The sequence below is a fragment of the Amborella trichopoda genome, chromosome 10 (assembly GCF_054954075.1).
Source record: "Amborella trichopoda isolate Santa Cruz 75 chromosome 10, AtrichopodaSantaCruz75HAP2 v2.0, whole genome shotgun sequence".
Lineage (NCBI taxonomy): Eukaryota > Viridiplantae > Streptophyta > Magnoliopsida > Amborellales > Amborellaceae > Amborella > Amborella trichopoda.
The window spans coordinates 42,129,860-42,157,356 of record NC_142345.1 but is presented as its reverse complement, the minus strand read 5'-3'; the positions used below and the strand labels follow the sequence as shown (position 1 = coordinate 42,157,356).

Genomic DNA, 27,497 nt, shown 5'->3' with positions numbered 1-27,497 from the left:
CCATGAGGCTGGAATTAGAACAGCCCTTGTATCCCCATGTGCAAACCGAACCTGCTGGATTTACCCAAAGAAATTTGAATTTGCATGGGCTTATTTTCCTGTTAATCATGACAGTCTGAACATGTACGCACGCACAAAACACACACACACATTTGCATGGGCTTATTTTCCTGTTAATCATGACACTCTGAACATGTAAGCACGTGCAGAAAACACACACAGATGCTATGAAAGACCTTTTATGAGATTAAAAAAAAAATGAATGAATAAATAAATAACTCAAACCTGAAGATATACACGCGTAAAGGAACATAAATTTCTGTGTCACATGTTTATGCTCAATTGAAAGAGTGGATAAGGCGAGCTGCAAAAGACCCATCAAGTGAATGCCGAACAGGGTTCGAGAGGAAGAACCCTTCCTCAGTCACAAAGTCATTTGGAACAAATTTGTCAACAGGACTTACTGTAAATTCCTGCAACAAGTGCACACATGTTGGATTTGACAAAAACTAACAAAAATATAATAGAAATCATCCATGAAGAAAATGTACAAGCAAAAGTATGTAAAAGTATCTCATATAAGCCTTTACAGTGCCAATGCTCTATGGACCAAAGGGAAAATACAGCATATATCAACAAGTTTCTATAGTGTTAGCATGTAGTACACCATCACGATATTCACCTTCTGTTCCCGATTCTAGAAGGTGGAGACGAAATATACGCACCAAAGTATGGTTAACCTCAACCGTCCAGCACCAGGAACAGAGTGATGTTGATGGCAAATGATATAATTTCCCTCTGACAAAATCAACATTCCTTTTCAAAGGAGAAGAAAAGAGATATAATTGGTGGATGAATCTAAATTGTGAATAAAACGTGGCAATGCATACCGGATGTCTGAGAAGAAATGCTGCTACACGGTCTGCATTTTCTTCAGGATCAATAGAACAAGTACTGTACACCAGAACACCTCCAGGTCTTACCAACCTAAAACAAGAAGAATAAATCATTTCATAATAAGTAAACAATCTCTGAATAATTGTGATACTCAAAATCACAAACTAATCTCTCTCTCTCTCTCTCTCTCTCTCTCATAACAGTAATAAGTCCCTTCAGCAAACAGTAAAAGGTTCTCTAAGGTAGAACCAGTGAATGGCATTGTTAACAAGATAGCTTCAAAGCATTTACTTCTAGTTCTAGTTGATCATCAAGTCCTACTATGGAAACTGAATTTTGAAAATGGAGACAAGAAGCCCAAATAGGAAAAAGAATTCAATTCTTAGTATTCCAGTATTCTTATTCCTACATGGAAGCAGCATCAAGGAGCTCATCCTGCAAATCCTTCAATTGCTCTAGATCCTCCAATCTTCGGTTCCAACGCAAATCAGCCCTCTGAAACAATAAAAAGGCCATATATAAGTCTTCTCATTCAAACATTATCCAAAAAAAGAAAAAAGCCTTCTCATTCAAATATATGCAGAGAGGGAAGGTTAATTATAGTTAATGGAGTATGATATACTGATAACCACTAGGGTCATCCATCATCACGATAAGCTTTGGCAAAATTTTACCATGGGCAAAATTTTACCATGGTACCTACCTAACACAACCCACCAGCCCTTTTACCCAAGCATTAGACGGGTGAAGGGAAAGATTAAGGTCCTCAGCTTTCTTAGGCCACACTAGGGTCATCCATATATATTTATAAAATACTCTTTCCAAAGTATATAAAATATTTATGATAAAAAGTTATGTAAGGGTATTTTATGGTAAATAATTTCACAGTACTAAATTCTAGGTTCACCATTAGTATATATATTGTGGTTTGCATACGGTTATTAATATATATATATATATATAGTATGGTTTGCACAAGGTCGCAATCTTAAACAATCGAAGTAAGATGTACCACCAAATTTTATTATAAGATGTAATTTTAGTGTCAAAAATTCTTAGGATGGCATGAGAATCCATTTTCATCTCTACTTATAAAATGTTACTCCAAAAGTGATTCAAATCAAATTGATCTATAAACATATGAAAATGTTGAAAATAGATAGTCCAGATCATGTGTTGCAAGATGCATCACTTTTGGGACTCGAAATCTTTCTCATTTTTTTTTCCCCCCATATTCATACATCTCGATGTCCATATGATCAATTAAGGCGGTTTTCCAACTTCAAAAGAGTCTTTATATATATATATATGGAAAAGTCTTAAAAACGCCTATATGCAAAGTGCTACATTGTTTCGCCCCTGTCACAGACACACTATGTCTGTGACAGTTTTGCCTAAAAACCGCCACAGACCTACAGGAGCCGTGGCTGTCCCCTCATATTTTTTACGTCAAATTTGCGTGAAAAAAACCCCGTCATGGACTTGCTATGTCCATGACGCACCACCACAGACATACTAAGTCCGTAACGGTCTTTAATCCATCTGTTTGAAAAAACTGGATGGCATTGAGCCTATGGGCGAAAATACTGTTCATTTTCCCCATAGGCGTTTTCTAGTCTCCTCCTATATATATATATATATATATATATATATATATGAGTAATGATCCTATGAGACCCTCCCACACCCATGTGTGCTGGACCCCAAAGGATCACCATTGAATTTAGCACAGATCTCTAGAAAAGTTATCACATGGATGTGGGACTTGACTTTTTTAGATATCCGTGCCAAATTTAATGGTGATCCTTTGGGGTCCTACACACATGGGTGTGGGAGTATATATATATATATATATATATATATATGATAATCTAAACTTCACAACCCTTCAAATTACAAAGGTTAAAGATAGAGGGAGTTGTGAAGGGTGGATTTATTAATTTTGTAATCTATTTTTTTAAAAAAGTTATTTTTGTGATATCTTCATCTTTAAATAAGGACAATTTTGTAAAATATCACGACAAGACAAGGGGTACTTTTGTCATCTCCATAAAGGGCAAAGTTGAAATTTTTACTAAAAGACAATGGCACTCTACAAATCAAATTGCAAGACACTAACTTCCAAAATGCCATTGTACTTTTGTAAAAATTTCAAACTTGTCCTTGCTTAATGGTTAAGTTACCTATTAAAATAATTTTTTAAACAAAAAGTAATCATCTTTTTGATAAATACACCCATCACAACCTCTTCTAACTTTAACCTTTGTATTTTGAGGGGTTGTTAACTCTAGACAAACCCTATATATATATATATATATATATATATATATATATATATATATGATAAACCTTACAGTAGCCGGCCAGCTTTAATGAATAGCATATAGGTGGAATAGGAGCCATCATATCTTTATCATGCAGTTCAGAATGCACATCAGTATTTTAATTTTAATGTTTTTTATGTAAATCTGACAATATGAAATTTTGATTGCTTATACCTAACACTATTGCGCACCATATAAAAATATAAAAAAATTATTTTCAATAATTTAAAAAGACCAAACTACCCCCGTTATTTTTTAAGGGTATTTCAATCATTTTATATTTTGAGAAATATTTTTTATTTGTGCGCATTATTTTTTAGTACACATGTCTAAAATTTCATTATGATCCGATTTATAGAAAAATAATTAAAATTAAAATAGTGAAATACATTCTGAACTGCATGATGAAGATCTGACAGCTCCCATTCCACCTATATTACTATTCATTATAGCTGGCCAGCTATTGTTAGCTTTTTCCATATATATATATCCTCTGAAATATGTGCCGAAGGCCTAGCCTTATGCACAGACATGAAACTCAAAAAACAACTCGATAAACAAAACATAAGTGGTAAAAACGAATTAGGTGATTTCTGTGAACAATTTGGCTATCATATTGATAAGAATAAACCACATAAAATACATAAATTCCATAAAAGGAGAAATCATCGAATTGATCGATCTGAGAAAACACCTCAATCTTCTCCAACCAAATATAAGAAATCTAAGAAGTTCACTAAAAGATTTGCTTCTAAGAAATTCCATCAAAAAGGTCAAAAATTACCAGTTTGCTATAAATGTGGAAAAGTTGGCCATTATAAAAGCCAATGCAAAGTCAAACAAAAATTAGAAGCCATTACATTAGATGAGCAAATCAGAAATAAAATATATGATATCATTCAAATCTATGATTCATCTACTAGCGCAGATACGGACACTACTTCAAGTAGTGACACATCTTTTATAGGAACAATTCATAATGATGATTTTTATTGGTCAACTACAAGTTCTGACACTGATGACGAAATATGTAAATGTCCTATTACAACTTCTGGTATTCATACTCTAACAAAAGAAGATAATCTTATTTTAGATTTAATAGAGAAAATTTCTGACCCTGATGAAAAACGAGAAATAATTACTCAGTTTATTAATTTGACAAAAACAAAACATATGCCATTAATAAAACCCCCTGATACTTATAACTTTTCTGATATTATGAAGCGTGTAAATCAGCATGAAGCTGCACAAAAAGAGCCTACTATTGCTGAACTCAAAGTCGAAGTAAATACAGTCAAGCTAGAAGTAGCTCAATTAAAAAATAGAATTCAAATTCTTGAACTCCATAACAGAACTTCAGAAATAGACACTGATTCAGTTTCCATTGAATTTGATCACTTGCTCAAATCATATCATCCCAATGATTACAAAAATCAAGGCGAAACATCTACTACTAAATCAGTAAATGTATTAAATAAAGTAATCACATAAAAATGGTTTGTTTTAGTAACTATCGTAATAAGCGATGAATACGAATTTCAAACGCTAGCCTTAGTTGATTCAGGTGTTGATCTGAATTGCCTTAATGAAGGATTAGTTCCTACAAAATACTTTAATGAAACTACTCAAATTCTCAACACTGTTGATGGAAATAGACTGTTTATTAAATATAAATTATCAAATGCTAAAACTTGTAATGAAGGTCATTGTTTTCCTACTACATTTATTATGGTTAAAGGACTCAGCCAAGCTGTGATCCTTGGTGTACCATTCCTCACTCTGTTATATCCAATTACTATTTTTCATACCGGTATTGAAACAAATATCCATGGTACCCCGATTAAATTTGAATTCCTTGATAAACCAAAACTCAAAGAAATTAATACTGTCAAACATAGTATCAAACAAAAAGAAGATTTTTTATGATCACTACAACTTGAGATCAAACACAAGATTGTTAGTGAAAAACTTCAAAACAATGATATGATACAAAAAATACAACAACTTAAAAGACTTATTGAAACCGAAATATGTAATGGATTACCAACGGCTTTTTGGAATAGAAAACAACATATTGTTGGATTACCATATGAACCAAATTTTAGTGAAACAAAAATACCAACAAAAGCTAGACCCATTCAAATGAATACGAAATTACTACAAACATATCATAATGAAATTAAAGATTTACTTCATAAGAAACTCATACGTCTCAGTTTAGCTCCCTGGAGCTGCTCTGCGTTTTATGTCAATATAAATGCCGAACAAGAACGAGGAGTTCCACGATTAGTTATCAATTATAAACCCCTAAATAAGGTTTTAAAATGGATTCGATATCCAATTCCAAATAAAAAAGATTTACTCGATAGACTATTACATGCAGTCATCTTCTCCAAATTTGATTTAAAATCTGGCTTTTGGCAAATACAGATAAAAGAAGAAGATAAGTATAAAACAACATTTAATGTCCCCTTTGGACAATATGAATGGAATGTCATGCCTTTTGGTCTTAAAAATGCGCCATCAGAATTCCAGAAAATAATGAACGATGTATTCAACCCTTTTTATAAATTCATGATAGTTTATATTGATGATGTTCTAGTATTCTCTGAATCTCTAGATCAACATTTTAAACATCTTTATACTTTCATACATACAGTTAAAAATGCTGCATTAGTAGTCTCCGCTAAAAAGCTAAACCTTTTCCAAATAAAAATTCGATTTTTAGGCCATAATATACATCAAGGAAAATTTATCCCAATTGATAGATCTATTCTATTTGCTGACAAATTTCCTGATAAAATTTTAGATAAAACGGAATTACAACGATTCTTAAGATGCCTTAATTATATAAGTGATTTTTACCAGAATCTAGCTATGGATGCTAAACCCTTATATGACAGGTTAAAAAAGAATCCGCCCCCATGGACAGAAATCCATACTGTCGAAGTACAGAGGCTTAAAGTAAAAGCCAAGGAATTACCATGTCTAACCTTACCTAATCCTACAGCTTTTAAAATAATCGAATGTGATGCTTCTGAATTAGGTCTTGGTGGCATATTAAAACAATCCGTTGATTCCAAAGAAAAATTAATTCGTTTTACTTCCAAAGCTTGGAATCCTACACAACAAAACTATTCTACTGTTAAAAAAGAATTACTTGTTATTATTCATTGTGTTTGTAAATTTCAAAATGATATTCTTAACCACACTTTCTTATTTGCACTGATTGTAAAGCCGCCAAAGATATTCTGCAAAAAGATGTTCAAAACCTTGTTTCCAAACAAATCTTTGCCCGTTGGTAGGCGATTTTATCTGCTTTTGATTTCTCTATTGAGCATCTTCACGGTTCTGCTAATTCTTTACCTGACTTTCTTACCCGTGAATTTTTGCAAGGGGACCGTACCTTACCACTACTTCCTGAGAACGATACCATTCCATACGGTTTGCAATTATTTCTTGCTAATAAAAATATCAATATGAATAATCCTCCAAATAAATCTAGAGGGAAACAACCCATGGACTTAGTACCTTGTAATATGCCTGGGCCTCTTATGCCCAGCTATCCCTCGTTGACTCTGACACCTATGTCACCTCTCAAATCCACAAACCTACCTGAATATTTTATACAAACTTCTCCTCCAAGTCCAATACAAACTCCAAGTCCGGCATTCTCACCGGCAACATACCCAAATAAGCAAACCTCCACTACTACTAAATTCGTTTATATTGAAACAACATTCTTGTCTGATATACCCATTTCTGACAATCATGTGCAAATTGACCCAAATAAACTTGCTCCCCTTTACTTTGTAAACCACTTAAATCCATCACATGGAGTTAAGACTCGAGAATGGTAAGAATCCATTCTCATGGAAACCGGTTCTGTTTCTATTGTGCACTTTTATCCACTAAATCAATATATATGTGATTATTATGTTTCTCAGAAATGCAATTTAAGATAGTATTTAGCATCAAAATTCGTAATTATACTCATACTTGGATAGTTATAGACATATACATTATTGCGGCCATCTTTAACATCATAGCATTCTTATACTATGTCAGTATATTACAACAAGTAATAACTTACCATAGTTTAATCTTCCAGTTCTTAAGATAAGTTAAGATAGTGCTAGAGAGGGTGATCTTGCGGCATTTATTATCTTAAGAACTGAAAGATTAAACTATGGTAAGCTATTACTTGTTGTAATATACTGACATAGTATAAGAATGCTATGATGATAAAGATGGCAGCAATAATGGATATGTCTATAACTATCCAAGAAGTATGAGTATAATTACGAATTTTGATGCTAAATACTATCTTAAATCGCATTTCTGATAAACATAATAATCACATATATATTGATTGAAGAAATTACACACTTACGGATTATTACAAATACATAGGCTAGAAAATGACTGTCATTCGTGAGGACAGTAAGAAGGCAGAGTAGACAAATTACAATCACACATATATGAAGATAAAGCAAAGAGTAGCAGAGGTTACCGACTTGAGATGTGGTACTTTACAGAGTTTTAAACAGTACTAAGCTACTGTCATAAGAGCGAAATAGAAAGAAAGCAAGAGAGCAAAAGAAAGAAGAGAGTAAGAGAAAGAAGAGAGAGAGAAGTCTGAGCTGAGCTTCTTGATCTGAAGGAGTTCCTTGTGAAAGCCTGATTTGCATCAAGTAGGAGAGGTTATTTATAGTTGGAGGAAGAGGTGCCTTGGTGATGAAAGAAGCGATGCGATTGGCTTCGAGGAGATAAGGCAACTGTCAGGAGGAAGCTGTCATGAAGTGACGGTGTAGGATGAGTGGAATGCAACGTAGCTGACTGATAGTAGTTCCGTAGAAGATTCGACTGACGAAGGGCTTGAGTGAGTACGACGTGACTGGCAGATATTGGTTCCGTAGAATATTCGACTGACGAAGGGTCATTCAGGGGACATGAGGGTCCCAAAGGAAAAGGACGTGGTAGGTGGGTTGTGGCGGTGATGGTGAAGGTCTCATACGTGTGAAGGATAAGTGGTGACACGTATTCAAAAGGAATCTGTACTATGCGGCTGATATGGCATCACTGAGTCAAATCCAAGAGGAGAGAATCTTTTTATCGTGGTATGTTGTCGTCTTATGGAGGTGTAGTCATGTCTATGATGCTTTTTGTTGTGGTGAGGTCTGATTATACTTTTGTTGTCGAAGAATCGGACTGTCAGGCTATTGGTCGGGTCGCTGACTAAAGTCTTCCGTCAGTGGGTTGCCGGACTGTACCGTTTCGTCTGAGGTGGCAGGTGCTGTATTATCAAGGGAAAAGATATTGAGAAGATTTTGTTCTAATTCTTCGAGAGTAGCATTGGAGTGTGCTAGTCTCATTTTTTTCAAGTATGCAGAAAATGTGGGCAGCCTGACTGTATTATTATGTTTTTGTGGGTGAAGTATATTACTCGAAGGAGGTACTCGTTTCAAAGCAAATGGAGGCAGGATCAGTACTGAAGATGTCCCACCATTTAATTTTGATAGTTTGGCCAAGTTTAGGGATGTACTCATAGTTATGCTTATTATTCTCAAAAATGGTATAATCCCATTTGAGTATCCAAGGTATTTGGTAAATGGCCATGAAATATAGATGAAAGTCATCTAGGTCAATTTGTATTGGACTTGGAGGAAGAGTTTGTATAAAGTATTCAGGTATGTTTGTGGATCTGAGAGGTGACATAGGTGTCAGAGTCAACGAGGGATAGCTGAGCATAAAAGGCCCAAGCATATTATAAGGTACTAAGTCCATGGGTTGTTTCTCTCTAGATTTATTTGGAGGATTATTCATATTGATATTTTTATTAACAAGAAATAATTGCAAACCGTATGGAATGGTATTGTTCTTAGGAAGTAGTGGTAAGGTACGGTCCCCCTGCAAAAATTCAAGGGTAAGAAAGTCAGGTAAAGAATTAGCAGAACCGTGAAGATGCTCAATAGAGAAATCAAAAGCAGATAAAATCGCCTGCCAACGGGCAAAGATTTGTTTGGAAACAAGATTTTGAACATCTTTTTGCAGAATATCTTTGGCGGCTTTACAATCGGTGCGAATAAGAAAGTGTTGGTTAAAAATATCACTTTGAAATTTACAAACACAATGAATAATAGCAAGTAATTCTTTTTTAACAGTAGAATAGTTTTGTTGTGTAGGATTCCAAGCTTTAGAAGTAAAACGAATTAATTGTTCTTTGCAATCAACGGATTGTTTTAATATACCACCAAGACCTAATTCAGAAGCATCACATTCGATTATTTTAAAAGCTGTAGGATTAGGTAAGGTTAGACATGGTAATTCCTTGGCTTTTACTTTAAGCCTCTGTACTGCGACAATATGGATTTCTGTCCACGGGGGCGGATTCTTTTTTAACCTGTCATATAAGGGTTTAGCATCAATAGCTAGATTCTGGTAAAAATCACTTATATAATTAAGGCATCCTAAGAATCGTTGTAATTCGTTTTATCTAAAATTTTATCAGAAAATTTGTCAGCAAATAGAATAGATCTATCAATTGGGAGAATTATTCCTTGATGTATATTACGTCCTAAAAATCGAATTTTTATTTGGAAAAGGTTTAGCTTTTTAGCAGAGACAACTAATCCAGCATTTTTAACTGTATGTATGAAAGTATAAAGATGTTTAAAATGTTGATCTAGAGATTCAGAGAATACTAGAACATCATCAATATAAACTATCATGAATTTATAAAAAGGGTTGAATACATCGTTCATTATTTTCTGGAATTCTGATGGCGCATTTTTAAGACCAAAAGGCATGACATTCCATTCATATTGTCCAAAGGGGACATTAAATGTTGTTTTATACTTATCTTCTTCTTTTATCTGTATTTGCCAAAAGCCAGATTTTAAATCAAATTTGGAGATGACTGCATGTAATAGTCTATCGAGTAAATCTTTCTTATTTGGAATTGGATATCGAATCCATTCTAAAACCTTATTTAGAGGTTTATAATTGATAACCAATCGTGGAACTCCTCGTTCTTGTTCGGCGTTTATATTGACATAAAACGCAGAGCAGCTCCAGGGAGATAAACTGAGACGTATGAGTTTCTTATGAAGTAAATCTTTAATTTCATTATGACATGTTTGTAGTAATTCCGTATTCATTTGAATGGGTCTAGCTTTTGTTGGTATTTTTGTTTCACAAAAATTTGGTTCATATGGTAATCCAACAATATGTTGTTTTCTATTCCAAAAAGCCGTTGGTAATCCATTACATATTTCGGTTTCAATAAGTCTTTTAAGTTGTTGTATTTTTTGTATCATATCATTGTTTTGAAGTTTTTCACTAACAATCTTGTGTTTGATCTCAAGTTGTAGTGATCCTAAAAAATCTTCTTTTTGTTTGATACTATGTTTGACAGTATTAATTTCTTTGAGTTTTGGTTTATCAAGGAATTCAAATTTAATCGGGGTACAATGGATATTTGTTTCAATACCGGTATGGAAAATAGTAATTGGATATAACAGAGTGAGGAATGGTACACTAAGGATCACAGCTTGACTGAGTCCTTTAACCATAATAAATGTAGTAGGAAAACAATGACCTTCATTACAAGTTTTAGCATTTGATAATTTATATTTAATAAACAGTCTACTTCCATCAACAGTGTTGAGAATTATAGTAGTTTTATCAAAGTATTTTGTCGGAACTAATCCTTCATTAAGGCAATTCAAATCAACACCTGAATCAATTAAGGCTAGCGTTTGAAATTCGTATTCATCGCTTATTACGATAGTTACTAAAACAAACCATTTTTGTGTGATTACTTTATTTAATACATTTACTGATTTAGTAGTAGATGATTCGCCTTGATTTTTGTAATCATTGGGATGATATGATTTGAGCAAGTGATCAAATTCAATGGAATCTGAATCAGTGTCTATTTCTGAAGTTCTGTTATGGAGTTCAAGAATTTGAATTCTATTTTTTAATTGAGCTACTTCTAGCTTGACTGTATTTACTTCGACTTTGAGTTCAGCAATAGTAGGCTCTTTTTGTGCAGCTTCATGCTGATTTACACGCTTCATAATATCAGAAAAGTTATAAGTATCAGGGGGTTTTATTAATGGCATATGTTTTGTTTTTGTCAAATTAATAAACTGAGTAATTATTTATCGTTTTTCATCAGGGTCAGAAATTTTCTCTATTAAATCTAAAATAAGATTATCTTCGTTTGTTAGAGTATGAATACTAGAAGTTGTAATAGGACATTTACATATTTCGTCATCAGTGTCAGAACTTGTAGTTGACCAATAAAAATCATCATTATGAATTGTTCCTATAAAAGATGTGTCACTACTTGAAGTAGTGTCCGTATCTGACCTAGTAGATGAATCATAGATTTGAATGATATCATATATTTTATTTCTGATTTGCTCATCTAATGTAATGGCTTCTAATTTTTGTTTGACTTTGCATTGGCTTTTATAATGGCTAACTTTTCCACATTTATAGCAAACAGGTAATTTTTTACCTTTTTGATGGAATTTCTTAGAAGCAAATCTTTTAGTAAACTTCTTAGATTTCTTATATTTGGTTGGAGAAGACTGAGGTGTTTTCTCAGATCGATCAATTCGATGTTTTCTCCTTTTATGGAATTTATGTATTTTATGTGGTTTATTCTTATCAATATGATAGCCAAATTGTTCAGAAAAATCACCTAATTGTTTTTTACCACTTATGTTTTGTTTATCGAGTTGTTTTTTGAGTTTCATGTCTGTGTATAAGGCTAGGCCTTCGGCACATATTTTAGAGGATAATTCGCCTAACGTATATTGAGAGTAATTGATTGTACCACCATGTTTATTTTTCAGACGTTCTTTGACTTTTTCGGCGAACAGATATGGTAGACCTGCTACGAATTTTTCTTTCTAATGGTCAAGGTGACTATCTTCTCATGTAAGTAAATGAGAGAAAAACACGTCTTTATACCACTTATAATGGGATAATGTGGGACAACGTAAATTCGATAAAAGATCAGCAGTTCGTGCTGCGAGTATGGCAGTATTTCCGATGAAATGAAGGGCAATTGTATAAATAAGTGAATTGACAGCATCACTTTCAGTATATAAAACATCTTGATTTTGTTCATTTTTTGCTGTCCATTGACGCGTATTTGTTAATATTTGTTGTTTTGTTTGATCATTCAGATGGGAATCCCACCATCCTCTTAGCCATCTAGTAAATCCTGAAACGATGGCTTTTGCAATTTCCTAATCATGGCTACCAGCCATTTTACATGCTGAAGCATACATCGTCATATGTTTCAATGTATCTAGTATGCGATGGTCGAAAATTCCATCAATGTTCCAATCTATAATAGTTCGACCAGTGTATGTAGATGTATGACTTGTAAGGTCTTCTTCTAATTGGATATCAACTGGAGTTGGTCTCTTATAATATGGTCGAGCATTTATTGGCTGCCAATTTTTACTATAATTGACCCGATTTATAGTATCTTCAGAAAAAGCTTTTTGAATATTTGTTATTGTGTTTCTTATTGGAGGTTCAATATTTTTATTTTCTTGAAACATCGTTTCTTTTTGGAGAGTCATATTATCATGCTCTAGGATTTTTGTTTTCCCTCTATTGGTTTCGGGTATAAAGAGTTTCTTTTTGGGTTCTTTTAGTTCTAATTTGGATAATTTGAAAATTAATTGATCCATGAGTGTTTTATTATCATCTCCGATATGGAATTTTTCTTTATTTAATTCAGGAGGAGGTTTAAAGAATAATTGCTTTGGTTCCTTATATGATATGGAAGGAAGTAATAAATTTTCTATTCGAATAGTTTGTTTTCCAATAGTTTGAAGATAGAGACTCGTATAATTGTTTTGTTCAATTATATGTGGGAGTAATTCCATGCGAGATAGATTAGCGTTATTTAATTTATAAGGTGTAGCTAATGTTTCGTATACTACTATTTGGGTTGAAGGATTTGTTTCATCAGTGTTATTGTCTGGACCTGTAGTGGCTTTATCAGACATTCCTTATACTTTAAGACTTTGTTCAGGAGGATGTATAGCTTTGATTGTTTTTCTTTCTGTAGTATTGAATATGGTATACTGAGTTTCAAGTGTATTTATTTCAAAATCGGGGATAGGAATTTGTTTTTGGTGTAAGATATCTTTTAACCAATCAAAGAAACATGTACTTTTGTTGCCTTGTTTTCTCCATTTGTTGAATTTTTTATGGAATAAAGAAATGAGTTTGGGATCAAAAGTATCTACATACCATTCTCTGATATGTTTATTTTCTTGAGATAAATAATCATTGATTATGAATTTATTATCTAATGTTTCTTCTAGTAGTAAGACTTGAATAAATTCCGCTTCATCAGGTTCTTCCTGAGCTTGTTTATATTGAGGAATAATAATATTATCTGATTGTTCGCATTAGTCCATCAATTTGTGGTCTAAGCGTAGTAGGCGTTGATGGAGTGGTTATGATTGGAGGAATTCTGTTGTATGTAGTAACAGATTTTCTTGCTGGTTCTGGTTTCCTGAAAGAAGTACTTGAAATACTAGAGATGGATGAATCATCTATAGGTTGAAAAGATCTATTATTTGTGAATTGGATTTCAATATTTCCATCTGTATGTTCAATAATTTTATCCGGAATGTTTTGGATAGATGTTTGTGATGGTTGGTTTTCATTATGAATGGACCATGTTTGTGGTAAGATAATATCTGACCAAGATATTGTCTTTGGGATGATGGTATTTGATTTTTCCATATTGGTTTGGAAGAATATCGTTTGTCCTCGTGTGTCTACTTGCAGTACATTGGGACATAAAGTATTCATTACTTTGTAGTACAGACGATATACTATGGCTATATTTTGGGAACCTATTAGCATATCAAATCCTTGAGTTTTCAAGTTTAATGATAAGACGTTTAGAATATTTGGATCTGTAAGTGATACAGAATAATTAGAAAAACAATTAAAATAAATAGGTCCGCTACATAAACTTGATTCAACCATTCCGAGTAATGAGTCGGAAAATCTATTATGTCTAGTATCACGTAAACATACTAAGATAGAATTGTTAAGTCCTAGGCGAGTTAAAGGTTTAACTGCGATTTGCATTAATCCTATGTGAAGATATTTATAATTGTTTGTTTTATGGACTTGTAATATTTTATTTGATAATAATTGGAAATCTTCTTGGTTACTTGTAACAGCTAGAGTTTGTTCGACTGTTTTGATAGCATATCCTATTTTTAGATCAAATTTACCTTTTTTATATACATCAGATATTGGAACCTTTGGTATGTTCCAATTTTGAATTTGGGTTTCTATATCATTTATAATAATTTCTTCTTTATTTTAACTCTTAGAGTACTATTAGTGGAACTACTTACTTTATCTGATAGATTCTTAATAAATTTTTCCATTATTAGGTTGCGGTTGAGTATTATCTAGACAGTCCTCTGTGACTATCGTAATATATATATATATATATATATATATATATATATATATATATATATATATATATATATATATATATATATAGGGAGCCACTGTTGTAAGCCCATACGCGAATGGCCCAGATTGAATCTGGGCCATTCTGTGGCCGATCTGATGCTCATAAATGTCCGATCGTGTTTAAATTTTATTTTTTTTTCTACAAATCCAAATCACTTAAAATTATAGCCGTGTGTTCTTGCCATCAATGCACACCTAATAAAAATATAAAAAATAATAATTCACCAAAAAACAATTGACTAAAATACTTCCCAAAACTTTTTGAGGGTATTTTGATCAATTTATTTTATGTAAAAAAAAATTTTGATATTTTTCATAAATTCACCTATTTTTGAAGAACACATGCTTAAAATTTCAAATTATTTGGATTTGTAGAAAAAAAATTATAATTCAAACACTATCGGACATCCGTGATTGTCAGATCGGCCCAGATTCAATCTGGGCCGTGGGCTGTAGCACCACGCACCTTGGCGCACAACATCTTTTCCCATATATATATATATATATGGAAGATGCTAGGGTGAGCCCACTAGCTCACAGGAAAAAATGAGTCCAATGGCCCAGATTGAATCTGGGGCGATCTGACGATCACGGATGTCCGGTTCTGTTTGAATTTGAATTTTCTTTTTTACAAACCCAAATCACTTGAAATTTGGAGTGTGTGTACATCAAAAATAGGTGAATTTTCGAAAAATATCAAAAAAATATTTTACATTAAAATAAATTGATCAAAATACCCCCAAAAAGTTTCTAGGGTATTTTGGCCAAAAAAAATTCTCGAATTATATTTTTTATATTTTTATCAGGTGAGTCTTAATGAGAAAAACACACGCCTAAAATTTCAAGTGATTTGGATTTGTAGAAAAAAAAATTAAAATTCAAACACTACAGAACATCCGTGATTGTCAAATCAGCCCAGATTCAATATGGGCCATTGGGCTCATTTTTTCCTGTGAGCTAGTGGGCTCACCCAAGCGTTTTCCTATATATATATATATATATATATATATATATATAGATATATCATTGCAACAATTTTCAGCACATAAGTTATCTATAAATAAAATGAAACTATTGTAATGAATGGATTACAAGATTGGTTTGCCAATGAGAGGGTAAGTCATAAGAATGATGTACTTAGTGGAATGATCCCAAGTAATTCATGCTTTTGCATGAAATAAAATTAACGAGGTGTTCAGGGAATGTCATCAGATTGTGTGCTCCGAGTAGAGTTTTGTGGGGTCTGATCACCCAGTGGTTCTTTTTACGTTTATTGCATCGCTTAGTTCATTGCCTTGCGTGTGTATAGGTGTATGTGTGTGTACATGTGTATCTGTGTGTGCGTGTGTTTGTGTGTGTATGTGTGTGTGTGTGTGTGCGCGAGAGAGAGAAAGAGAGAGAGAGAGAGAGATTGGAATTGCTCAGCAAAACCAATTCCTCCAAATCAAACAGCATAAACAAAATCTTAACTGTGCAGAGTTTCTTCGCAAAATAAAATGGATTCCTTTCATTATATGAATTGTAGAATAAGAATCTGTTGATTTGTAAATTTTGTGAATATATTATTTGTTTCTTGTGCCATAGTGTTTCTAGAAGGATCATTGCTATTTTTGCATTGCTGTAAGCAATACATTTTGACTTTTGTGGATACAAAAAAACATGGCTAGAATTCAAAGAAAGTATTTCCTTCATCAGAGCATTCTGTTTGCATCACTCATCTCCCAGTTAATCAGGAATGCTTTCACAATATTGCTAAGCCACATCCATGAAAAGTATTCATGGAAATAAGTAGCAGTACATTCCAATGGATTGTGGAGAAAACACAGTCCATTGTGTCCTTACTGTCCATCCAAATGATGGATAATGATGTTAAGAGAGAATGCGACTCTATAGAAGATGACTCATACCATGACACCAATGGTGGGTGCCGCTCTCTCCATCACCAACCATTTTCGAATGGACGATGATAATATGTTGGATTATTGTTTGGTTTTCCCATAGTCCATTGGATTATAGTAGATTAGTATCCAGGGAAATAAATACCTTTGAGAGGACCCCAAGTCCAGAACATGGAGCATCCAACAGCACTTTATCAGCCTTGAGAGAATTTTCAGCCTGTTCAAATTCAAAAACTTCACTCGGTACGAAGCAAATAAAAAATGTCATTCAATATTCAATTGACAAAGTAATATAAACTACTGCAGATAAAAGATAACAGTTTCTTAATCCAAGAACGAGTACACAACTTATCATCATACTGAACTCTGTTTTGTTAAAGGGAATGACTCACAGCAAAGTCACGCAAATCTGCATGAACAGTTCTGATAACATCATCAACATCTTGCAACTTTGCGGCCTCCCATAGAACTTGCAAGCGGCCTTTGTTTATATCGATTGCAATAACCTTACCTGTCATCCATTGGTCATCCATTAAACTTCAAAATAGTCAACTTTTCAATTGAGATTGAGACCTAGAAATCTATACCACATAGAAAGACAATAAAAAATTTAATAAGATAGTCAAGCCATTTAACTGGGTGCACACAATCAGCAAATGTCACTGTTTCAGCAAATGTTACAGTTAATTTTGGATAGTCCATGGCATATTCTGATGTTGGTTGAAAATTTCATGCTAAACAACCAAATACTGAAAATATGCTGATTGCTTAAAAAGATGGTCAGCGTGTTGAATTTAGCATGCAAAGATGGCAACTCAAGAGCGGTGAATAAAAAATAAGAAAAGAAGGCAACCAACAATCAAGTATTCAGGCTTGGGCTTGACTGGTTAAGGAGACGAAAAGCTGCAACGGTTTAACCCTTCTCAAGTTCGAATCCTACCACTAAACTACCCATAGAAAAAGGCAACCAACAATCAAGAAGGGCAAAAGAAGCGAAAGACGTTCAACAACTTTTAGAATAAGTTTAGGTTCTGTTAAGTCATTTAAAAAGGGGAAGTAGGCATTTGAAATTTCATGATCCTCTTCATCCTAGAAAACAAGCAAGTTTTAGAAGGGATTTTCCATTAAATATCAATAAACAAAAAGAAAATGCTAATTTCCCATTCTAGTCACCAGCCTAATCAACATTCACAAATCTCAGAAATTTAACAGATGCCCATGGTACTAAAGTTCCACTTCCACCTCTACACAATACAACATAGCGAGGCATATCATTCATAAACTTCTGATCCACATGATCATTTCCCCAACTCAAGGTCAACCACAACAAAAAGAGCTAAGATTATAAGAAGGAATCAACCTTATCTTCGCCAGGTACAGTCCACGCCCATCTGACATAGATTAGGCATGCAAGATTTAGATGAATTGAGGACCTTCAAACCAATTTCTAACTCAGTTCTCCACCTTGACATACATAACCCTAACAATCTCAATATGAGAGCTTATCGATTAAGAAGAAAAGAAAGGTCCGATATTTGGAGTATGAATTCAAACCAGGAGAGTCCCAGACAACTCCAACCTGGACCCATGAAAACAATAAAGTTATCAAGCAAATCCCTATGAGAAGACAACATAAGGAGTTTAGAAACCAAAGCTCAACCTTCCTGAACCAAACAATCCTCAAAAACCTGTTTATCTCCCCTCCCCAATGTTCATGCTCATGGTTCTGTCCAAGCAGCCCATGCTTCTCACAAGTTGATCTTTATGCCGGTCACACTACCATGTAAAGTTAAAGATTACATCCTTTTTTCTCAAGGCCTGGCTAACTGGAATGAGACTCCTATGGTTTGCCCTTTCCGAGTCTCTCTAAGTTTTAACTTTTCTCTTATCATTTCCTATTGTTTGTAAAGGCTTTTCTTTCTTTTATTTTTCTATCTTTTTGTTGGTTTCTGAGGTGTAATTGTTCAAGACATGAGGAAATTCTGCTAATATAGCTATAATGCATGCCTTTCAAGCAATAAAACTAGGCAACATGGATACCTTGGCCTTGCAAATAGGATGCCATGAAAAGAGCCTTCCCTCCAGGTGCAGCACAACAATCCACAATGGATTCTCCTGGTTTAGGATCCACAACAGAAACCACCAAACCTGCAGGGACATCCACAAAAGGATGGATACCAGAAAGACAATAGTGTAGAAGAACAAACAGGTGACAGGCCCCAGAATGGAAGCACCACTTCTGCTTTATAGTTTCATATTATTTGAGATACCAAAATGCAAATATCAAAGAACATAACCATCACTTTTGCTATTTAGATGGTACACAAAAGTAAACGCTCAAATACATGTGGTCACATTTGCATAACATAACACTCCTGGAAGTCCTTTCTAGTCCTAGAATCATAGGGAGTTCATTCAATACAAAGTCCTTAATGCAAAAGGCATGTAGAAATGACTAAGAAAACCTTAAAGAAAAAGCATCAGAAATACCACATGATTTTTGAAGGCAATGAATCTGTGCAATTAGTTCTATCCTGCATTTTTTGCAATTTGTCAAGAAACAAGATACTAATAATGACCTATAATTAAAGCATCGATTAAAATTAAATTTTAACAATGAATGTCAAGATCATAATTTGTCATATTGATCCCATAGACTTACTTCGCCAAACAAAAAAAAAATCAAGAAATATTAAGAAATAGTGATGATGGCCAAGGATTAGTGTGATAAAAACAAAAAAACTGAAAAGTTAGTAAAAGGATTCCTATACTTTAATAGAAAAAGCGACCAATTCTGCTTGATGATATTCTCAGAGAGAAGAGAATGCTCTTCACTATTTAATGTATGATTCCTTCTAAATGGCTTTCTCTTGGAGAAATAATCATCATCATCCGAAAGTTATCCCCATTATTTGAGGTCTGCTACACAAATCATGTCCCATCATTCTGCTCTAAGGCCATACCCTCAGTCAGACTACAAATCATCATATCTCTTCTCACTACTTCCATCCATGTCCTTTTGGGCCTTCCTTTTAGAGAAGTATTATGTAAATTTCATGTGTGCTGGTGACTTTGTGTATATATATACACCAGTGAATAAAAACTCATTTTCAACTAAGAAGAACTCACCGACTCAACTTGACTCATCCATTGACTAAGCTTTGAAATTTAAAAGCTTGGTAGGTGCTAGATTTTATGTGTGTACGTGCCAGGTTTTGGTAAAACCACAACTTTACAGAATTTGGCAGGGCTGCATCTTAGAAACCCTACGGAAAACCAAATATGGCAACCGAAGACCTTGTGATGAGCTTTAAATCTATTTCCAACATGAATTTGAATTCAAAACTCCACAAGTGAAGCAGATCTAGCGCATCTATGAATACTTGAAATACAAGGTTCAGAAAATGCGTAGCAATATAGGCTATTTTTAGGGCTTGAAATCCATTTTTTCTTTCAAATCCATGATTGTCGAAATAGAGATGAATGATTTGCAGCTTTTCCTGCTCCGGAAATGCATTCTCCCACGAGATTTGAGGTGCGCATGTATAAAGTGACAGCTTTATGAAATAGTTTTTCAATATAAAATTGTTTGTGTCATCTTTTAATCTAAATATCTTCTGAATTTGTAGTGATGTGGTCTTGAATTGGAAACAAACTGGATACATATCTATAGGGGATATGTTTTTTTGTATCAACTCTTTACGAAAAATTGAAAAACTCCCCCAGCTTTTTCAATCCAACTAGTTTAACTAGAGACAAGTTAACTCGGTTTTGTAGGGATCAAGATGGCCACCAAGTTTGACTTTATGAACGCATATTTACACATATAAAGACACGTACATACAAACAAATATATGCACACACACACACACACATACACACATATAGCACAAAGCATTTTTTTTTTTCCTTTCTTTAAAGAAGAGCATTCCACTTCTAAAACTAGGTCTATAGTTGGCATGCCTTAGCAGACAAGAACTGACCTGCACTCTCATCCTGAACAGCACAAAGACCATCTTTTAGTAATCCTTTTTGTATCACTATCTGTTCAGAACCAAAAATAAGAAGGATTGGTATGCTGGTCTGCTTGAATGGTAGTTTTACGCACCAAACAATTAAATGATTTATGTAACAATAAGAATTTATGTTGTAATGCATAGATAATGGATCATATGATCCATATGCTGATAATAAGAGCATAAAAAAGAATTTTTAGCTAAGAGAAGTAAGAAGTACGTTAACTATCATGGTGAAATATAGGAAAAATACATACCTGCATACCAGTTTTGACCTGGACAAAGTCATCCATATGCAAAGATGGCTCATGTGGCACCTGAAAAGCAAAAAACGTAGTTACAGACTAAGTAGGTAATCTTCTTGCTACAACAATGAAAATATGCAGATACCGTAAGTGGGTTGGAGGAAGAGTTGGCGGCGGGGTAAAGATTTTTATGATAAAGTTATTGGCTTAATGGTTTATGCATGAAAAACAAATTTGACATAGATAGAGTCACGAGATTAGCATTTCTAATTTGGCTGCAAATATGCAGAGATCTTCATTTCCACTATTAGCCATCCTTCAACTACTTAAGGTCAGTTTTGATGACATATAATTTACTCATAATAAATTATCTTATCTAAAATAAGATACTCTGGATATTAGGTGTTTGATGAGTGCCCTTCTTCCTCTTATCCTTCTTCTTCTACTTCTTCTTCTTCTTCTTCTTATTAGTACTTTCTTCTTCTTCTTCTCTCCTTCTTCTTCCTCTTCTTCCTCTTCCCCTTCTTCTTCTTCTTCTCCTTCTCTCCTTCTTTCTCCTCTTCTTCCTCTTCCCCTTCTTCTTCCTCTTCCCCTTCTTCTTCTTCCTCTACAGGTTTCTCTTCCTCTTCTTCCTCTTCTTCTTGTTCCTCCTTTTCTTTTCTTTTCTTTCTTTTTTCTTGGCTAGGTATAGCCTCAATTCTTTGAGAGTAGGTAACAGCGCTTGAGGTTGCAGCCACCATATGAATTTCTGATATTGATCATCTGAATAATTTTGGAACCTATCACCCATGAATTGAAATCACATAAGATCACTCTGTTATTCTTCTCTCTAGGTTTTACCTTCGGCCTTCGCCTGCCTGCCACAGTAATAATATTTGAAAACTCTGAAATACAAAAGCCTACAATCCTAATTTCCCTTTCCGTAAAGAAATTAAGGATTAATCGGAACCCCAAATCCACTGAAACAGCTTTGTAATTGCCTTTCCATAACATATCAGATGATCATTCAGAGCAGAAAATCTATAGAAGCACAGTGATATGTCAAAGCCACAAATCCAATCAAAACCCTATCTTTTTTTTTTTACTCGATCATCACATGTTATAACTAATTTTTAAAACACTTCTTGGAGACTTGGACTGATAGCCAACATGGTTAATTTACAGAGAGAGAAACTCCATCCATCAGTTACTTTCTAGAGAGAGAAATTCCAAAAGAGAGAGAAACTGGAGAGAGAAAAGCAATGATAGATTCACTAGAGAGAAAAATCATCGAGGCTCCATGCTATCTAATGGTGTATGCCCCCGGCAAGAGAGACATGGAGACTGCCCTGATTTTAGACTGATATGTGGCGAAGGCAGATTTCTTTAGAAAGGTGAATGAAGCTTTAAGCTCAAGTTTCATGGTGCGCAATCCGCGCAATTGTGGTGGCAGATTTCTTCATTGATGGATAATTTCTCACTGATTTGACTGTGAATGGAGCGTGAAGCTCCCTTTAATGGTGAAAACTAACTTTGTTAATGCTTGCCATTTTTAGATCTCAAGCTACCTTCAACCTTCACTTTAATGGTTGCCATAGCAGAATCATATCCTCACTAGCCATATTTGTCTCCTTCTGTGGATGCGCAGAAGCCATGAGAATTGCAGGTACGGCTGAGAGAGAGAGAGAGAGACCTTTTCCTTCACTATCCACTAAAACAAAAGGCCCCCAATTGGATAAACTTATCAGGAGTAATGTAAAAATAGCTTTTAAAAAAGATCAACTGATATGTAAAACCAACTACAACTTTATCTCAAATAATTTTATAGAAGACTCTACCAAACAATAAATAACTTGTTATCAAGAGTAATTTTAATCCTAACAGTAAATTATCAATGATAACAAGCACATCCAAAGCCCCTTAGGATAACATGTAGTACATGGCAACAAATTTTAAGAGGAAATCCTGCAGAAGAATTAAATGCATGTGATTAGCCAATGCTAGTTTGAGGTAGCGATATTTACAGCTTTGAGTAGTGATGGCAATGACTGATGCTGGCATGGAGGCAAACTCATTTAAAGATATCAAAGATATGAGAGAGACAGATTTAAGGAGGAACATAAGGCAGAAACACTACCATAAAACAACTGAAAGCAAACAATTTAGGAAGTAATATCAAAAAATAATGTAGGATTGCCAAGAACACGTAATTATTCTATAGCAAATTGTTTCCAGAAGTGTATCTAAAGGCCTTGAAAGGACCAATATAGATATTGGGTAAGGCAGTAAGCCATCCAAACCCTAAGAGCATCTTGCTCTAGATTAGAAGGGCAAAGTTCAATTCCAAAAGAATATATTAAGCTTTTTTGGGAGACATCCCTGAAACTGCTGCTAGGCTTTTCTTGATTGAATTTTACAACTGGGCTATGTGAACAACAAATGAGGTATGTGCCCTCATTGGGTTAGCTATCAGCAAGTTTTACGTGAAATTTATGAATCACGATCACAAAGTGAACAAACAGAAGTAACTGCAATTTTTTTTTCAGTACGTACCTTCAAAGTTTCAAGTCGCAAAACAAGGTCAGTCCTTGTAATGCCTTTCCTTCCATTGGCTCTGATAACAGAGTAGCATAAGAAACAAATTATCCATACAGAACACCATCATGTCTCACTGTATAATATAAATATACTGGGAATTACAACCTGAGGCTAAAACTGGGTTCACTGTTATTCCAATTCATCAGCCTAACAGCTTCTTCTTTTCCAAAGTGATTTATCCAACGCCTTACCATCCACTGGTGCAAAAAACAACAAAAACCAAAAACACTGATGTTTATTGATCATTATCATCTACCATATTGATTGTATAGAAGTTAAGCTCTGATGAAACAAAGTGAAGGCTATTCACGAAATGATCAATAATGATTATCATGCTTAAAGTGTAGCCTCTAAGCCTCCACTATCATCAAGCTATATCTTTGATGCCCCTTGATCATTGTATTCAACTAATGTCTGAAAGTATTTGAAAGAGCATCCCAGTTTCAGCAGGAAAAATATCAGGACCGTAACTGAAACACTTGCATAGATAATGCGGGTGCCACTTGAAATATCAAGACAGTACCAAGAATCATTAAATCATTTTAAAATTTCATTTTATTTTATTTTATTTTTAGAATGGTTTAGCTAATTTTTAATGGGGACAAAAAGGAAAAATCAGAATGTAAAATAATCATCGTGAAAAAAGGAAAAAACATGGGCACTGCACTGATATTTCAAGTTTCTGGACAAGTATCATGCATTCCAGGTATTGTCCTGACATTTTCCTTTTGCATTATAAGAACAGAATGATACTATTACAATCAGATAATTACTGCTAGCCACTTAACTCGCTTAAATTAATTGAAAAGAATCCATTAAAAGGCAGGGAAGAACTTACAACAGGATGGGAATACAAAGTTGCAAGAGCACGTGCTTGAGTACGTTCGGTACCTTCAATTTCAGGTACAGGAAGTAAATTTCTTTCCTGCATCGTAAGACAAAAAATGACAATGCACCTTTGACGAACAATTTAATTTGATCCTTAATAAAAGCAAACTGATGAAATGTTATAGCGGAGTTTTGAACCTTTTGTGAAAGTAGCTTGCGAAGAATAGCATTCACAAAATTCCCTGCACCTGGCCTAAGAGCATTCTTTGCCAGAGTGACATTCTGCCATGGTGAAAAAATCCGCACGATAAAAAGAAACGATCATGAGGCCAATAATTAACAAGACAACCGGGGAGGTAGGAACAAGTGGTTTCAGAAAAAACTAGAATATGGATTACCATTTCACACTTACCCATAAAAAATGGAAAAACATTTGAAGCACACCCAAAAAGCCACAAAGCAAGATTCTTACAAGAATGTTTAAAAGTAGATAGAGTGTACCACTAGAGATGGCAATCCAGATTTGTTACAATCTATTGTTGTCCTTAGTGTATAATTTATGCATGGATACTATGTCAACGACAGATAAGCCCCCTAAGTTGCATGTTTCTAAGGAAAAAATGAGATTTTTTGGAGTTTTGTCACTTTTGGAGTTGATACCATGTATAATTGAGAAACTAAGAAAAACAATAAAGAAAGAAATAGAAAAAATACATAACATACAATGGAAAAGATTTGGCAAACAGTGTTTAGAACTACAAGAGATTTAGACCTCTCACAATAAAAGTTATCATGGTCTTTTCTGGAAAAAAGCATCCCTGATAGAAAGCATGCAAAACACAATTATTTTAGTACTGTTCTTTATCTAGTAACGTCAGCAACTACTTAACAAAAGACCAAGGATGAAATTGTTAGAAATCAAATCATAACTTCCTTTGTTTTTCTAAAGTCTAAACCCTGCATTACTAAGGTAAATTTTAATAGTCATTCATCACTGAGGAGTCGTTACCTCATCCACAACAGCATAAGGTGGCATCTCCAGCTTGACAATCTCATACACACCGATCCGAAGAATCTAAAACCACAAACAAGACTTCTTGTAGGTTAACCAAACAAAATTGAGGGCAATCATAAAGTTATCCCAAACTTCTTGTTCATTTACTGCTACATAAATACTAAGCGCGTAAGCGCAACAAACTAATATTCCATGATATACAAACAATGACTTATTTTCCTTGGGTAGAGTTTACACGAAGGAATTTGCTATACTTTGATCACAAACACGCACATACGTAGATACATGCATATGCATAGATATATATATATGTCCATAAATGCATGCATGCATGCATGCATGCATGTATATACATGCGTACAAAGAAATACATAATTATGATACAATTGTGGTACTTGATAAACTACTGGACTTCATTTTTAAAAGCTAAAACCATTAATAGAAAAGGGGAATGAAGTAAAAATACCTGCAAAAGAAGAGGTTCCATCCCTCTAAATGTTTCAGCATTGCTGCACAGCGAACCTATCAAAAAATCTAAATAGCGTCTCCATCTAACAGCACCCCCAACTATTTCAGTTACCTATAAACAATCATATGTTGGTGATTGCATCACTTATAAGCACTACAAGGGATCATGTGATAGAAACACAAGCTTATGCATTAAGAAGGTTTATGTCTATATAATGTACAAGGTGACAATTTCGTTGTACCAAATGAACAGAAATAAAATAGGAGGCATAAATAATAATGATTATCTAAATTTAAATAGCACGTATATTTGTGATTCATTTCGAAGACCAGAGGCCATGGTAAAAGTCCAATATTGCAAATAAAAAATTGAAAATTACATTTAAAAGATGAACAAAACAGCTTCAGAAGAAGAAATGGTGCATTTGTGTTCTTTCTCACACAAATCTACACATAATCCATATTATATACATGGTGCAAAAAGCTTTCGTCTTCTTACATGACCAGATAGATTCAATAAAAATAGTACAAGTTTAATTTAGCTAAAAACATATCAGTGAAAAAGAAAGTAATTTTCTTTTACCAGTCTTATGTTCCTATCATCAAGTTCGCGAACACGAAACCCTAAAGTTCTCTCAACATACACCATCTCATTCTCTCTCCAACCCAACTGGTCTGCAAAAGCACCCCCTTCCTCTATCCTTAACAACCTCACCGCTGAAACTATAGAAGAAATGATAGAGAGAAACAATCATAGAATGCAGAGATAGAGAAAGAGAGAGCAAACCAACTCGAGAAACAAGTGAGTTACAACGAGTATCAATGAACTAGAACAGAGAGAAATAAATTAAGTGTAAACAAAGAATTTAAGCTACCTGCTCTATGAGGAGAGACCTCAGAATTCAGCTCATATGCTCTTTTATCAGGCTTTTGTTTATAAAATCGTTCTTTGAGAGAGCATTTTGAGGTATTGAAAAGGGAAAGTGAATTACAGAGAACTGGTGTCTTATCAACAGAGATGTTACGCAGGTAGAAGGTGGAAATGGAGTTGCAGAGAAACGGGGTTTTGTATAGAGAGAAAGTTGGATGTGGAGTGAGAAATGATTCTTTGTAGAGAGAGAAACCTGAATAAGGAACTGAAATGGATAACAAGGAATTGAAATTAGAGTAGAAGGCCATCACTGGTCTGCACTAAGGAGGGAAATCATAGGAAGATCGCGATATTTCTGGTTTTTTGAAGGACAAGGTTTCTAGGAGTCCTGATACTCATATGTAGATATGCAGCCCCTCTTCTTGATCAATTTTTAAGATGGAATTTAGACGTAATTTTTCAGATACGTTTAATCTCATGGGAAAAGTTTCTATATTTCCCCTCGAGCATAGAAGATCTATGCTTTCCCTACCCTCCAGCAGTTTAATTTTGATCAAGTAAGCTACTCTATGTGTCATGTTATATCCAACTTTTTAGAGTATTTTGTTTTTAATTTATTTATACAAATTGTATGAATATAAAATAGGGTATGTATCCTCTTCTCATTGCCGCGCAACTATAAAAAGATATTAAAACAATTTTTTAATAAAATATAATGACCAAAAAACCTTTTGAAAATTTTATTTTATTTTATTGGGAATATTATTTTAATATTTTTTACAAGTGCGTTATTAATAGAGGATTGGACGTC

The 27,497-nt window shown here is 34.0% G+C and overlaps 1 protein-coding gene across 15 annotated transcripts; it reads right to left on the bottom strand.

Moving 5' to 3' along the window:
- Positions 1–237: 237 nt before the first annotated feature.
- LOC18447626 (NOL1/NOP2/sun family protein / antitermination NusB domain-containing protein) lies at positions 238–27,250 on the bottom strand. 15 transcript variants are annotated; one of them, XR_016042196.1, is made up of 17 exons: positions 26,691–27,250; positions 26,399–26,538; positions 25,814–25,927; positions 25,342–25,407; positions 24,531–24,614; positions 24,343–24,429; positions 23,610–23,701; positions 23,460–23,520; positions 20,940–20,999; positions 20,650–20,710; positions 18,707–18,814; positions 17,059–17,177; positions 16,812–16,900; positions 1,307–1,392; positions 891–987; positions 683–798; positions 238–473 (listed from the first exon to the last, which is right to left on the bottom strand). XR_016042196.1 is itself a non-coding variant. In XM_011629974.3 (17 exons), exons 1-16 carry the CDS (start codon positions 26,992–26,994, stop codon positions 742–744), a joined length of 1,608 nt encoding a protein of 535 aa, XP_011628276.1. In that variant the 5' UTR covers positions 26,995–27,250; the 3' UTR covers positions 238–473; positions 726–741. The 15 variants fall into 15 exon arrangements, 9 of the variants coding, with proteins under 9 accessions (XP_011628276.1, XP_006857782.1, XP_088705184.1 ...); XR_016042195.1 differs by having other exon boundaries at positions 726–798; XR_002283289.2 differs by having other exon boundaries at positions 16,812–16,883.
- Positions 27,251–27,497: the final 247 nt, after the last annotated feature.

Coding starts and splice junctions, on each gene's coding strand:
- LOC18447626 (XM_020675518.2), bottom strand. CDS start 26,994: ATGGCCTTCTACTCTAATTTCAATTCCTTGTTATCCATTTCAGTTCCT. Junction 25,408..25,813: donor TGGAACCTCTTCTTTTGCAG/GTATTTTTACTT, acceptor TTGTGGTTTTAG/ATTCTTCGGATCGGTGTGTA. Junction 23,702..24,342: donor CTTTGTATTCCCATCCTGTT/GTAAGTTCTTCC, acceptor TTTTTGCACCAG/TGGATGGTAAGGCGTTGGAT.